This window comes from Bufo gargarizans, chromosome 1 (genome assembly GCF_014858855.1).
Source record: "Bufo gargarizans isolate SCDJY-AF-19 chromosome 1, ASM1485885v1, whole genome shotgun sequence".
Taxonomy (NCBI): Eukaryota; Metazoa; Chordata; class Amphibia; order Anura; family Bufonidae; genus Bufo; species Bufo gargarizans.
In genome coordinates this window covers 748,562,258-748,574,709 of record NC_058080.1, presented here as the reverse complement: position 1 = coordinate 748,574,709, position 12,452 = coordinate 748,562,258, and the positions used below count along the sequence as shown (strand labels likewise).

General features: G+C 44.1%; 1 protein-coding gene across 1 annotated transcript; it reads left to right on the top strand.

Moving 5' to 3' along the window:
• Positions 1-127: 127 nt before the first annotated feature.
• LOC122925064 (gastrula zinc finger protein XlCGF17.1-like) lies at positions 128-12,076 on the top strand. Its single transcript, XM_044276596.1, has 2 exons — positions 128-187; positions 10,162-12,076. The coding sequence occupies exons 1-2, from the start codon at positions 154-156 to the stop codon at positions 11,133-11,135; spliced, it is 1,008 nt and encodes a 335-aa protein (XP_044132531.1). The 5' UTR covers positions 128-153; the 3' UTR covers positions 11,136-12,076.
• Positions 12,077-12,452: the final 376 nt, after the last annotated feature.

The window sequence follows — 12,452 nt, the reverse complement described above, 5'->3', positions numbered from 1 at the left end:
GGGAAATTCTCCAGTAACAGCACTTAGAGGGTCTGGGTGATGACGGTGTCATTGTGTTGTCAGGTTCCTATAAGGTGTCAGGATGTCACTGTCTATTTCTCCATGGAGGAGTGGGAGTATATAGAAGGACACAAGGATCTGTACAAGGAGGCCATGATGGAGGAGCACCAGCCTCTTATATCACAAGGTAAGACCCGTCATGTCAAATGGTCTCCTATTGGCTTCTGTCAGGCCGGTATAATAGACTACACTGTTCTATGAAGAGGAATCCAGGAACAAAAAATAATAATTATGATGTACTGTATGTGTTTTCTATAAAAATAATTAGCAGCTTACCACCATTGTATTCATCTGTGACTACTCGGTGTCTTAGATCACAGCTTTCAATTTGTGCTGGTCATCTAATATACCTTATCTCTAAATTACTAAGAGGTCATAAATGCTTATTTAAAGGGGTTGTCTGAGTTCAGAGCTGAACCCGGAAATATACACATAATTTCACCTAGGATTCCCCCCTGATGTTAGCATTGGAGCATTTTATGCTCCAATGCTCTCCTTTGCCCTGCACTGGATCGCGCACGGCAAGGGCTCATTTCTTTACAACAACACACTGCTGGGCGGAGGCTTCTGCCCGGCAGTGTGTTCGGTGACGTCACCGGTTCTGATGGACGGGCTTTAGCGCGCTGCCCTAGCCGTTTTACAGGCTAGGGCAGTGCTAAAGCCCGCCCATCAGTGCCGGTGATGTCTCCGGGGTAACTGCTGGGCAGAAGCCTCCGCCTAGCAGCCCCATGGAGAGCCCGGTACGTCACCGAAACTCCCAAAAATGCCTTTTCTCTGCGCGATTTAGCGCAGGGCAAAGGAGAGCTTCGGAGCATGAACTGCTCTGATGCTCAAGTTAGGGGGGCTGCCTTGGTGAAAATGGGGATATGTCCGGGTTCAGCTCTGAACCCGGACAACCCCATTAATCCTCATTCTTATCAGTAAGATAAGAGTTGTGCTATAATGAGTCATCAGCTGCCTGACTGATGGAGTAGAGATAAAGCACACATCCTGCTAATGGAGCATCTCAGCCCTGTACAGAGAAAAGGACTCCATATTTTAAAAAATATTTTTTTTCCTCATAATGAGTACAATGAAATAGTAAAAAAAAAATTGTCCCCAAAGGTGTCCATAGCATTTAAAGTCTTCTTTATTATGCTTGCAGGTACATAGCATGAGGGTTGGGAAGGTACAGGTTCGCTTGCATAGGGGGAGGGCAACAGACTGGCATGGCAGAGGGAACAGTTAACACGAGTGCACAGGTGGAATCTAGAGATACAGCGCTGAGGGGCAGGCAGAGGAATAAGAGAAAAATGAGGAGGCATGAAGCACAAACAAGTAGCTCGGCTATTTTCGGAAACTGTGGCCATCGCTCCATTCACATTTCATGGGACTGGCGGAAATAGCTGAGACAGCACATGGCTATTTCAGCAGTCCCGTAGAATTGGATGGAGGTCGGCCATGCATGCACTTTACTTTGCAGGCTTTGTTCTAAAGATAGGTGTGGGTCCCACCTCTGGGACCTGCACCTATCAGACATTGATGGTATATCCTAGTGATATTCCTCCAGTGTTTGAGGTGAGATGACCCCTTTAAAGCTATTAGAATATGCTGGTTAATAAAGATAATACAGGCAGCGCTATTGACAGATCTACTGACGAGAGAACTGCACAGATTGGACCACTGGGGTACATAAATGTATGGAAAATCCACCTGGGTGCCTCATAGTGTCTGGGAGCCCCTGAGCCCCAACCTCGCTATTTAGGTTGGCTCCTGAGACCTTTACTTTTAGGAGTAACTTAAAGTAGATCAATATGATACAAGGTGACCACCTCCTTATGCAGTAATGCCTTTAGTAACCCGGTTATAAATTTAATTACTGATGTAAACTAAGTTGGTTGCTGTAACTGCCTGTTGTCTTGCTGCAATGTACAACGCGTTCACTAACACGGCTATCACGCATTGAGATGCCCAATTACAACGGTAAATAGAAAAATAGAAATTGGTTTCTAAAAAAAGTTCAATTCCCCAGTGCTTGAAGTAATGTAATTAATGTAATTTGTATGTATGGGGTGCTGGCAATAAGCATATGGCAGTTTTTTTTCCCTCTTTCCCTGATCAAACGTCTTAATTTAAGCTCTGGGTGGATACTATTCTATTATAGAGACCAGTTGATATACGTGATGACTGGGATATATTCAAATTATCATGTCTATACCCTTCCTGCAGACACTGAGCTAATCAGTTTTAGCTTAGTGTTCATAAGATTCATATACTGCTGTATGGCCTCCTTCTCAGGTGGAGTATTTGCGTTAGCCTTATACATTCTCTACTACTGTATGGACCCCTTCTCAGGTGCAGTGTTTAGGTTCACCCTGAAAGCAGTGATGGCAACCGTCTTGCTTCCTTCCTCCCATGATGCATTTGTAATGGGTATTGGAGCTGTGGTTTCTACCACACTGCCTTTTACTTCACACCATGTTTTCGGCCCTGGATTTGCATGCTATAGATTCTATCGCATTCCCCCTTTTATAGATGGAGCCTTCGTGCTGGTTCTAGGTATGGTGATTGTATGTACATTTCTTCTCAGGTGGAAATCTTGCTCACTTTGTCACCAATCAATGCCGTAGCTCTGCCAGGTGTTGTCTTTATGTTGGCACTTGTTGCCATAGCTCACAAGTCCAGTCTTTCCTGATGGCACTGGTCATCTGCATTAGCATAGGATACAGGAGCTAATGAGTCCCTCACTTCTGGTATGCTCTAGTACGGGTTTATTCAGCTGGCACTTGTCCACCGCATTGTTCCCTTCACAAGTTCGACATTGGCGCTAACAGTTCATGCTGTGACAGCTTCAGCATTGCCTCTCTTAAGAGATTGAGTAATGGCTCTGACATGTCCTTCTGTAGTGGACATAACATGCTGTGAGTTGCCTACATTACTCCCCCCTCACCTGAGGAGCGATTGTGCTGTCACTTGTTGTCACCATTATTAGATGATTCGTTGGTGAAATGTAACACCCTTTCTACTTGTTCCCCTTCCACAAGGCGAGTAGTTGCACTCCCCACAGACACTGTTTTTATTTATTCATTTTTTTTCTGGTACTTTTGTGGCCTTGGACAACGACATCACACTACCCTTCTGGTGGAGTATTTATCCCATCTCTGGCCACTTTGTGCATTCCTATGATAACCACATTCTCCTTCAGGCAGAGTTGCTACACTAAGGCAGTAGATGGTCTCTGACGAGTCCACACACCTCCGATGTTTCTGCCTTGCTTCTACCTATCGCCATGTATTTTTTCTTCAGCTTAGGCCTCATGCACACGGCCATTGTTTTGGTCCGCATCCGAGCCGCCGTTTTTGTGGCTCGGGTGCGGACCCATTCACTTCAATGGGGCCGCAAAAGATGCGGACAGCACTCCGTGTGCTGTCCGCATCCGTTGCTCCGTTCCTTGGCCCCGCTAAAAAAATATAACATGTCCTATTCTTGTCCGCGCTTTTCAGTCAAGAATAGGCATTTATATTGAAGGCTGTCTGTGCCGTTCCACAAATTGCAGAACGTGCACGGACGCTATCCGTGTTTTGCGGATACGCTATTTGCAGACCGGAAAACGCACCACAGTCGAGTGCATGTGGCCTTACTGTTGGGTCTGGCCCGTCCTGACAGTTTTTTTTCTGTGATATATCAGGCAGCTTCTCTCCTTTCCCCTGCTTTCACACCTGAGCGTTTTTGTCGCGCGTTTTTGTCGCACGTTTTTATGCGCGTTTTTTGTAATAGTAAACGCGCGTTTGACGCACGTTTGTGTGATTGACTGCAGTGTCCTATGGCCACAAACGCACGTCAAAACGCCCCAAAGAAGCTCAAGAACTTGATTATGCGTCGGGCGTTTTACAGCGCGATCGTACGCGCTGTAAAACGCCCAGGTGAGAACCATTCCCATAGGGAAGCATTGGTTTTCATGTGTTGAGCGTTTTACAGCGCGTTTGAACGCGCTGTAAAACGCTCAGGTGTGAACTTAGGGTTCTTGTTAGAGCAGGAGCTTTTATTTTTAAGCAGTGGTGTACGCTGCGGTTTCGTAACTTTGGATGTGCTTCCATGAGTGTCCTCATAGTGACACATCTAGATATTCTTGGTGAGCGTAAGTGCTCTCTCATGTGTTCTAGCCTGCTCTCTTTTCACAGTGCAGTTGCTCTGTCTCTGCTCAATTTCCTCAGCCTGTCTAGTGCCAGTCATGATATTGTCCTTGGCCCAGAATCACTCAATCTTCCTTTTGACCAGTGACTGGGGTTGTTGTGGCTACACTCTTATGCTGCATTACTCTCTGCTGCATGGCTGGGATGTTATTGATCCTGAGGGCACAGTTTTTTCCTCCCATTTAGGTATGGTTTATGGGTATATGTTTTTTTTTTTTTTTATATCAGGAAGTGGACTTTGATGAAGGGGAACTCTCAGAGTCTGAACCTCTTTCCTCTGAAGATGAGTCCGGGAAGCCTCTTTGTTCCATTGAGGAGACCGAAGTATTATTAAAGACCATTAGGGCAACTCTAAACCTAGAGGAGTCTAAACAGTCCAAAACTATACAAGATTTAATGTTTAAGGGCTTAGGCGAAAAAATGAAGAGGGTGTTCCCCCTCCACTCTAATATTAGAAAGTTAATTAATAAGGAGTGGACCGATGTGGAAAAGAGACCAAGCGTATCTAGGGTCCTAAAGAGAAAATATCCCTTTGCTGAGGAAGATACGTCCTCTTGGGACAAATGTCCTAAGGTGGATGCCCCCGTAGCAAAGATTACGAAAAAGTCAGCCTTACCCTTTGAGGATTTAGGTCTCTTAAAAGACCCAATGGATAAAAGAAGCGAGGCCCTACTAAAAAAATCTTGGGAGGCTTCCATGTCCATCCTTAGACCTAGCGTAGCCGCAACATATACAGCCAGGTCCATGTCTATCTGGTTAAACCAGCTGGAGGAGCACCTAGTATCAGGAACCCCTAGAGAGGATATTTTAGATTCTCTTCCAGTTCTTAAACAGGCGGCAAAATTTTTGGCCGATGCTTCGGTCAACTCTATTAAGTTAGCAGCCAGGTCTGCGGCCCTCTCAAACTCTACCAGAAGGGCGGTGTGGCTTAGGTCCTGGTCAGGTGATGCGGCATCCAAAAACAAACTCTGCGGCATCCCCTGCGAAGGTGATAGGGTGTTCGGATCAGTACTGGACGACATCCTTGAAAAAGCCACAGACAGAAAGAAGGGGTTTCCTGCGGAACAAAAGAATTTTCGTCAGAGACGGTTTTTTACCACATCTAGGGGCAGACAGGACCAAAAGAGAAAGGATTTTTCCCCCCGGTGGCATTCGGGAAGAGGAAGAGGTCGAGGGTTTTTATTCAACCCCTCTGACTCCTCCCAAAGGTCATCAAAGCAATGACGCCAGATGCAGGGTAGGCGGAAGGCTGAAGTACTTCCTTCCAGCCTGGGAGAATATCTCCAATTCCCCATGGGTTTTGGACGTAGTCTCATCAGGCCTAAAGTTGGAGTTTTCCACTCTTCCCCAGGAGGTGTTCCACATCACCAAAAAAGCCGGTCCAGTCCAAGCTCTAATACTAGATCAGGTAAAAATCCTTTTACAAAAAGAAGCTATAGCGTCAGTTCCCCTAGTAGAACAGGGAACAGGTTATTATTCCCCCTTATTTTTAGTCAAAAAACCGAACGGCTCATACAGAGTCATTATAAACTTAAAGGAACTGAACCAACATCTACTCTACAAACGGTTCAAGATGGAGAGCATAAAATCCACTATAAGTCTGTTACAGAGAAACACCTTTATGGCAATCCTAGACCTTACCGACGCGTACTACCACATTCCAATCTGCAGAGAGCATCAGAAATTCCTAAGATTTTCAGTACAACGGGGTTCGGGGGTACTCCATTATCAATTTCAGGTCCTCCCTTTCGGCATTACGTCAGCACCAAGAGTCTTCTCCAAAGTGATGGCAGAGGTGATAGCGGATCTTCATCTAAGGGGCATATTAGTTGTGCCGTACTTAGACGACTTCCTTATAGCCGCTGCATCAGAAAGTCTCCTATTAGAACAGATAGAAATAGTGAAGCAGAGCCTAACAGACCTGGGGTGGCTAATAAACATAGAAAAGTCAGACCTCCAGCCCGAAAGAAGGAAGATCTTTTTAGGAATGCTGCTGGATTCAGGCCTCATGAGGACCTTCCTCCCACAGGAAAAAGTCCAGACTATCAAGCAGGAATTTACGCTGTTCCGCAGCAGTTCAAGAGTGACAATCAGGTCAATAATGAGAATCTTGGGTCTAATGTCCTCAGCTATCCCAGCAGTAAAGTGGGCTCAGGCTCACTCAAGAACCCTCCAGGCTTTCATGCTCAGGGAATGGGACAAGAGCAAAGCTTCTCTAGAACGGAGAGTAAGAGTCCCTCAATATGTAAGAGACTCCATAAATTGGTGGTTGATCAACCAAAACCTAAACACAGGCGTCCCGTGGCAGCAAACAGATGTAGTCACTATCACTACAGACGCCAGCAAGAACGGTTGGGGGGCCTTTTCAGACAGGTCCGTAATACAAGGGGGCTGGCAAGAAAATCAGATCCTAGCCTCTTCCAACCTGAAGGAGTTAAGGGCAGTATGGGAGGCCTTGAAGGCCCTTCACTCAGAAGTCCACGGGAAAGAAGTGAGAATACTCTCAGACAACGGTGGCCTATCTGAACAGACAGGGGGGCACAAGAAGCCCATCCTTGGCGAGGGTCTCAAGTGAGATTTTCCAGTGGGCAGAAAGAAACATACTATCAATATCGGCAGTTCACATAAGGGGAGAAGACAATACAGTGGCGGATTTTCTCAGCAGAGATGTCTTGAAAGAAGGGGAATGGTCCTTAAACCCAAGGACATTCCATCAGATAGCACAAACATGGTTTCTTCCAGAAATAGATCTGTTTGCCACGCGTCAAAACAGACAAGTAGAGAAGTTCGGCTCTCTGGCTTATTCAGATCACCCTCTTATAGTGGACTCTCTCTCCCACCCATGGCCAAGAGTAAACTTGTATGCCTTCCCTCCCTTTGCGTTAATCCCCAAGGTGCTGCAAAAGGTACTTCAGGAGAACCACAATCTGATCCTGATTGCTCCTTACTGGCCCAGGAGGTCATGGTTCCCTCTCCTAGTGAGGATGTCAGCAGGAGACGTGTGGCATCTACCAAACATCCCGGATCTCCTTCACCAGGGCCCAGTATGGCATCCCAAGACAACACAACTTCAGTTGACAGCATGGAGACTGAGCGGGAAATATTAAAAGGGAAGGGCCTCTCGGACGCGGTAATTTCCACGATTCTTTTTAGTCGCAAAAAGGTGACTTCTAAGATCTATGACAGGATCTGGCAGTCTTTCAGAAGATTTACAACGGGGGGATACCAGAGGTCCCCTTATAATCACTAAGGTCCTAGAGTTCCTCCAGTCAGGTCTTCAGAAGGGGCTAAGAGTAAGCACTATAAAGGTCCATATATCGGCCTTGAGTGCCTTACTTGATATAAAATTAGCAGACATAGACCTTGTTAAGAGATTTGTGAAAGGAGCTCGGAGAAAAACAGCCAATAGTGAGGTCCACTGTCCCTCCTTGCCTTGGGACTTAAATCTAGTCTTAGCAGCCTTATCAGACAGCCCTTTTGAACCCTTATCTGAAATATCTCTAAAGATGCTTACTTTTAAAACAGTTTTCTTAATAGCCATCACCTCGGCTAGGAGGGTGGGGGAGATACAGGCTTTCTCGTGCAGGCCCCCATACCTGTCCATCAAGGATGATAGGATAGTACTGAGACATTCTCCCTCTTTTTTACCCAAGGTGATCTCTAAGTTCCACTGTCTTCAGGAAGTGTCCCTGCCTTCCTTTGGATCCCCATCAGGCAGTCAGGAACAAAGACGCTTCCATAACCTGGATGTAAGAAGAGCCGTTCTTACCTACCTAAAGGCTACAGAAGATCTCAGGAAGACGGACAGACTATTTGTTCAGTTTGCAGGCCCAAATAAGGGAAACGCGGCAAGCAAAGCATCCATTAGTCGATGGATTAGATCGACAATCTTGACTTGTTATGACTTAAGGGGGGTTCCTCCCCCGGCAGGCTTAAAGGCCCATTCAACCCGATCTGTAGCAGCCTCTTGGGCTGAATCAGCGGAGGTTCAACAAATTTGCCAGGCAGCCACCTGGTCGTCACCTTCTACTTTCTTTAGACATTATCAGTTAGATGTGTTGAAGAACAGGGAATTATCATTTGCTCGCAGAGTGTTATCTGCTGTTGTCCCCCCCTGATATGGGATTCCTATGTTATTCCTCCTGTCGTGCCGCTGTGGGGGTGTTTGGAAAGATTTCAATTACTTACCGGTAATTGGTTTTTCCTCTAGCCCCCACAGCGGCACGGGGAATTTCCCTCCCAATGATTATTCTAACTTTTATTTAAAAAAAAAAAAAAGGATGAAAGAGGGAAAAGAGTTGTTTTGTCTTTCTTGGAGAGTATCCTTGTCTAATTCTCAATAACACATAAAGATTAATTTTGTTGCATCCATTCCAGAGTTTTCTCGGTTATTTACTGGAGCAGGTAAGGGGAGGGGAGTATTTAAAGATCTCCACGTTGTTTCCTGTCCCTGGGGAGGCGGGGTATCCTCCTGTCGTGCCGCTGTGGGGGCTAGAGGAAAAACCAATTACCGGTAAGTAATTGAAATCTTCTCTTACGAATTAGTGCACAAATATTTCGAAATATCCCTTCCTAGAACCTACACATTTGTTGAGGTTTTGTGTGGGTCCACCTGTTTGGCCGGCTCTCATATGTACCCGGATTCTACAGACTGTTTTCTATTGGATAGATCTCCCTCGGTTTTTCACGGGCCTATTGTCATGCAAGACATCCTGGATTTCCAGTCTGGACTTCCACTGTATTACTGTGGTCCTCGATATCCAGATGTACCTTCCGGGCTTCATTTTCAGTTGTCAGAAATGCTTATTCTTCTTGTGCATATTCTGTGCTGCTATCCACATCTTCTAAAGTCTTTCGAGCCCCATGGCTTTGTTTAACTGGGCTTACCTCTTTTCTGCCCAGCATTAGACACTGCGTATTCTACGCTGTCTCTGGCTGGCCTTCCTGGTACATGCTTTTCCTGTCCTAGTCAGGGTTTCCATTGTATTCTTCCCTTGCATTTATTTGCGGGACCTCATGGCCAGCCTTAGATTTGTTCTGGTCTTTTGTTCACTCCCAATGATACTGCTTTAGAACGTCCCATGGTCTTTTGTACTCGCCACAATGATACAAACAAGAGCTCATTGGGGGACACAGCTCCCACCCACTAAGTACATTGCTGGCTCTTCCAGATGAGTCCTACCGGTTCTGACCCATCTCCAGCTCTCTTCTTACTCTTGTTTTCTGTTTGTTTCTCCTGGATGCTCCTACTGCTGTCATATAACCTTATTAGCTCAGTGTCTGCAGGAGGGGTATAGCTGAGAGGAGTAGAAAACACTTAAGCTTAGTGTTGCCTCCTAGTGGCAGTAGCTATACCCGTGGCCTTCTGTGTCCCCCAATGAGATTTCAGTATCAGCAGGGAATCAGCTTGACAATTAAGCTCTAGGTAGGCATTTTGGCATGGATTTTTCTAATGAAACCACCAGCTTTATCAGATTTAAAAGATCTGTTTAATAATTAATGCAGTTTGTGTTGAGGAATGTGGGGACAGATACTATGTAAATTTGTTATATTGATATGATGCTCACTTGTCATTAAAGGACAACATTTGTTGGTAGAAGGCAGGATTGGTTGCCATGTGTAGTTGGGCTTTTCAAATTTTTAGGCTACAGTATACTTGTGTAATAAAAGGTTAGCAGGTGTACACCAGAATCATGGACCTTGTGAGGCAGTGTTATAGAAAGATTTATAAGGCAGGAATCACACATGCAGTTTTTGGTGCATATTTTTATTTATTTTTTAACCAAAACCAGAAGTACATTCAAAATTAATGACTTACTGTATACTTCTAGTTTCTGCTGGATCAACTTCAAGCCTAATGGGAATGTTATAGGTCTGTCTTCTCTGTCAATTGAAAATAAATCGCAAATTCCAATTTTTATCTTCACAGAGAATCCCAATAAGAATTTAGAAGAAAATGTCATGTTATCACTAAATTATAATTTAGAAGATGAAGATATCATGCTGCGCTCTTCAGGAGAAAACCTCATTACCCTTAATTTATATCAGGGACTTCACAGCACAGATCTGTCATATAATCCCAATCATGAGGAACCTTCTACTGATCAATCACAGATTGTTACCACAAGTACAGGCCAGAAAGGGGGTGAAGAGTTCTCAAAAAGTTCAGGTCTTTCTACACACAGAAGTACTCGCACAGGGAATAAGCCATACTCCTGCTCAGAATGTGGAAAGTGCTTTAAAGATAAATCAGATCTTGTTACACATGAGAAAATTCACAAAGGAGAGAAGCCATATTCGTGTTTAGAATGTGGGAAATGTTTTACACAGAAATCATATCTTGTTATACATAAGAAATATCACACAGGAGAGAAACTATATTCATGTTCAGAATGTGGGAAATGTTTTGTCCAGAAGTCAACTTTAGGCATACATGAGAAAATTCACACAGGAGAGAAGCCGTATTCATGTTCAGAATGTGGAAAATGTTTCATACGAAAATCACATCTTGTTTTACACGAGAGAAATCACACAGGAGAGAAGCCGTATTCATGTTCAGAATGTGGGAAATGTTTCACACGAAAATCACATCTTGTTTTACACAAAAGAAGTCACACAGGAGAGAAGCCATATTCATGTTCAGAATGTGGGAAATGTTTTACACAGAAACCAAATCTTGTTACACATGTGAGAATTCACACAGGAGAGAGGCCATATTCCTGTTCAAAGTGTGAGAAATGTTTTACACAGAAAGTAGATCTTGTTAAACATGAAAGAATTCACACAAGAGAGAAGCCATATTCATGTTCAGAACGTGGGAAAGGTTTTGCACAGAAATCAAATGTTGTTACACATGAGCGAATTTGCAAAACAGAGAGAGACTGTAAAGCTGAATTTCTATAAAAGTAAAAAAAAAAAAAAAAAATTCCATGTTACTTACAGACAAAGTTGGGGCTACATGGCAACTTCAGTTGCTCCCTAGCAAATCTCTTAATAGTTGAGCAACTTTTCTGCAACTTGCTGTCATGCAGCTTTTTTAGCTGTTATTTGGCTGTTATTTTTTTTTATAGAATTATCCTGGCTCTATCAAACAATGTAATGCTTAGAAGAAAACTTTGTTTACTTCTAGAGCAGTGAAGATGAACTGTCCCCATGAACCTTGTTTCTAATCCCTGTATTCACACCTCCACCCACACTGTGGGAGAGTCCAGAGTAAAAATGGAGAAAAGTAATGGCGCTCCATGTAATTGTTTTATAACGTATGTGGACATATTAATATGTCATCTTCATTTAGTATTTAAAGGTGTTCTCATGCATTTGATCTAATTAGTGAACAGTGCTAATCTGTGAGGGGCAGCCCTTTAACATAGGACCTACCATCCCTTGCTCCCCTGAGGCTGCCGTCTGCATTTTAGTCCAAGCAGCTCAACAGGAAAAGTGGCCACATCCTGTTGGAAGAACACACAACAGTGCAGTGCAGATGGCAGCATTGGGGGAGTGAGGGAGGATAAGTCCTATGTAAAAAAGCTACCATTCACTACTTAGACTAAATGCCCAAAGATGAAATAAAATCTATTTTCTCCACAACCGCATCACCATTGTCACTGACAGACATTTTCTTCTTGGCTCATATTATACTTTCTCCTAGCGCTGTGACCTTCATTGATCCTACACACTATCCCCCCTGTGCTGAGACAGTGATAATGGTGGCATGATGACTATATCACTGATTTATCTGACCGGTGATAATTAACACCCCGTATGTACATTCCTGCGGTTTAATGGTAAACCTATCTAGATACTGGAGCTGAGGGATACAGTCCACTTGAAAAATGGAAAAAAATCTTATTTAGCATGGCTGGATCTTAACAAGGTTCCAAGTAGAGCTTCAACATGAAACAAGAAGAAATGGGAGTAAGACAAAACATTTTTTGAGCATTCAATTTAATGAAAACAACGAATAAACTGAAACAGGCTGTTTTTCAGCTGATCAAAAGTTTAGGACCACACCTCCAAAAAAAAACTAAACCCCCCCCCCCCCCCCCAAAACAGAAATCCAACTTCCAAAATGAACTCAGTAATGAGTAGCTCCGCTGTTATTGTTTATTACTTCAAAAATTAGTTTCGGCATGCTTGATGCAAGTGTTTCCATGAGGTGAGTGGGAACATTTCTCCAAGTGGTTAAGACGGCCGCACGAAGGCCATCTACTGTCTGGAACT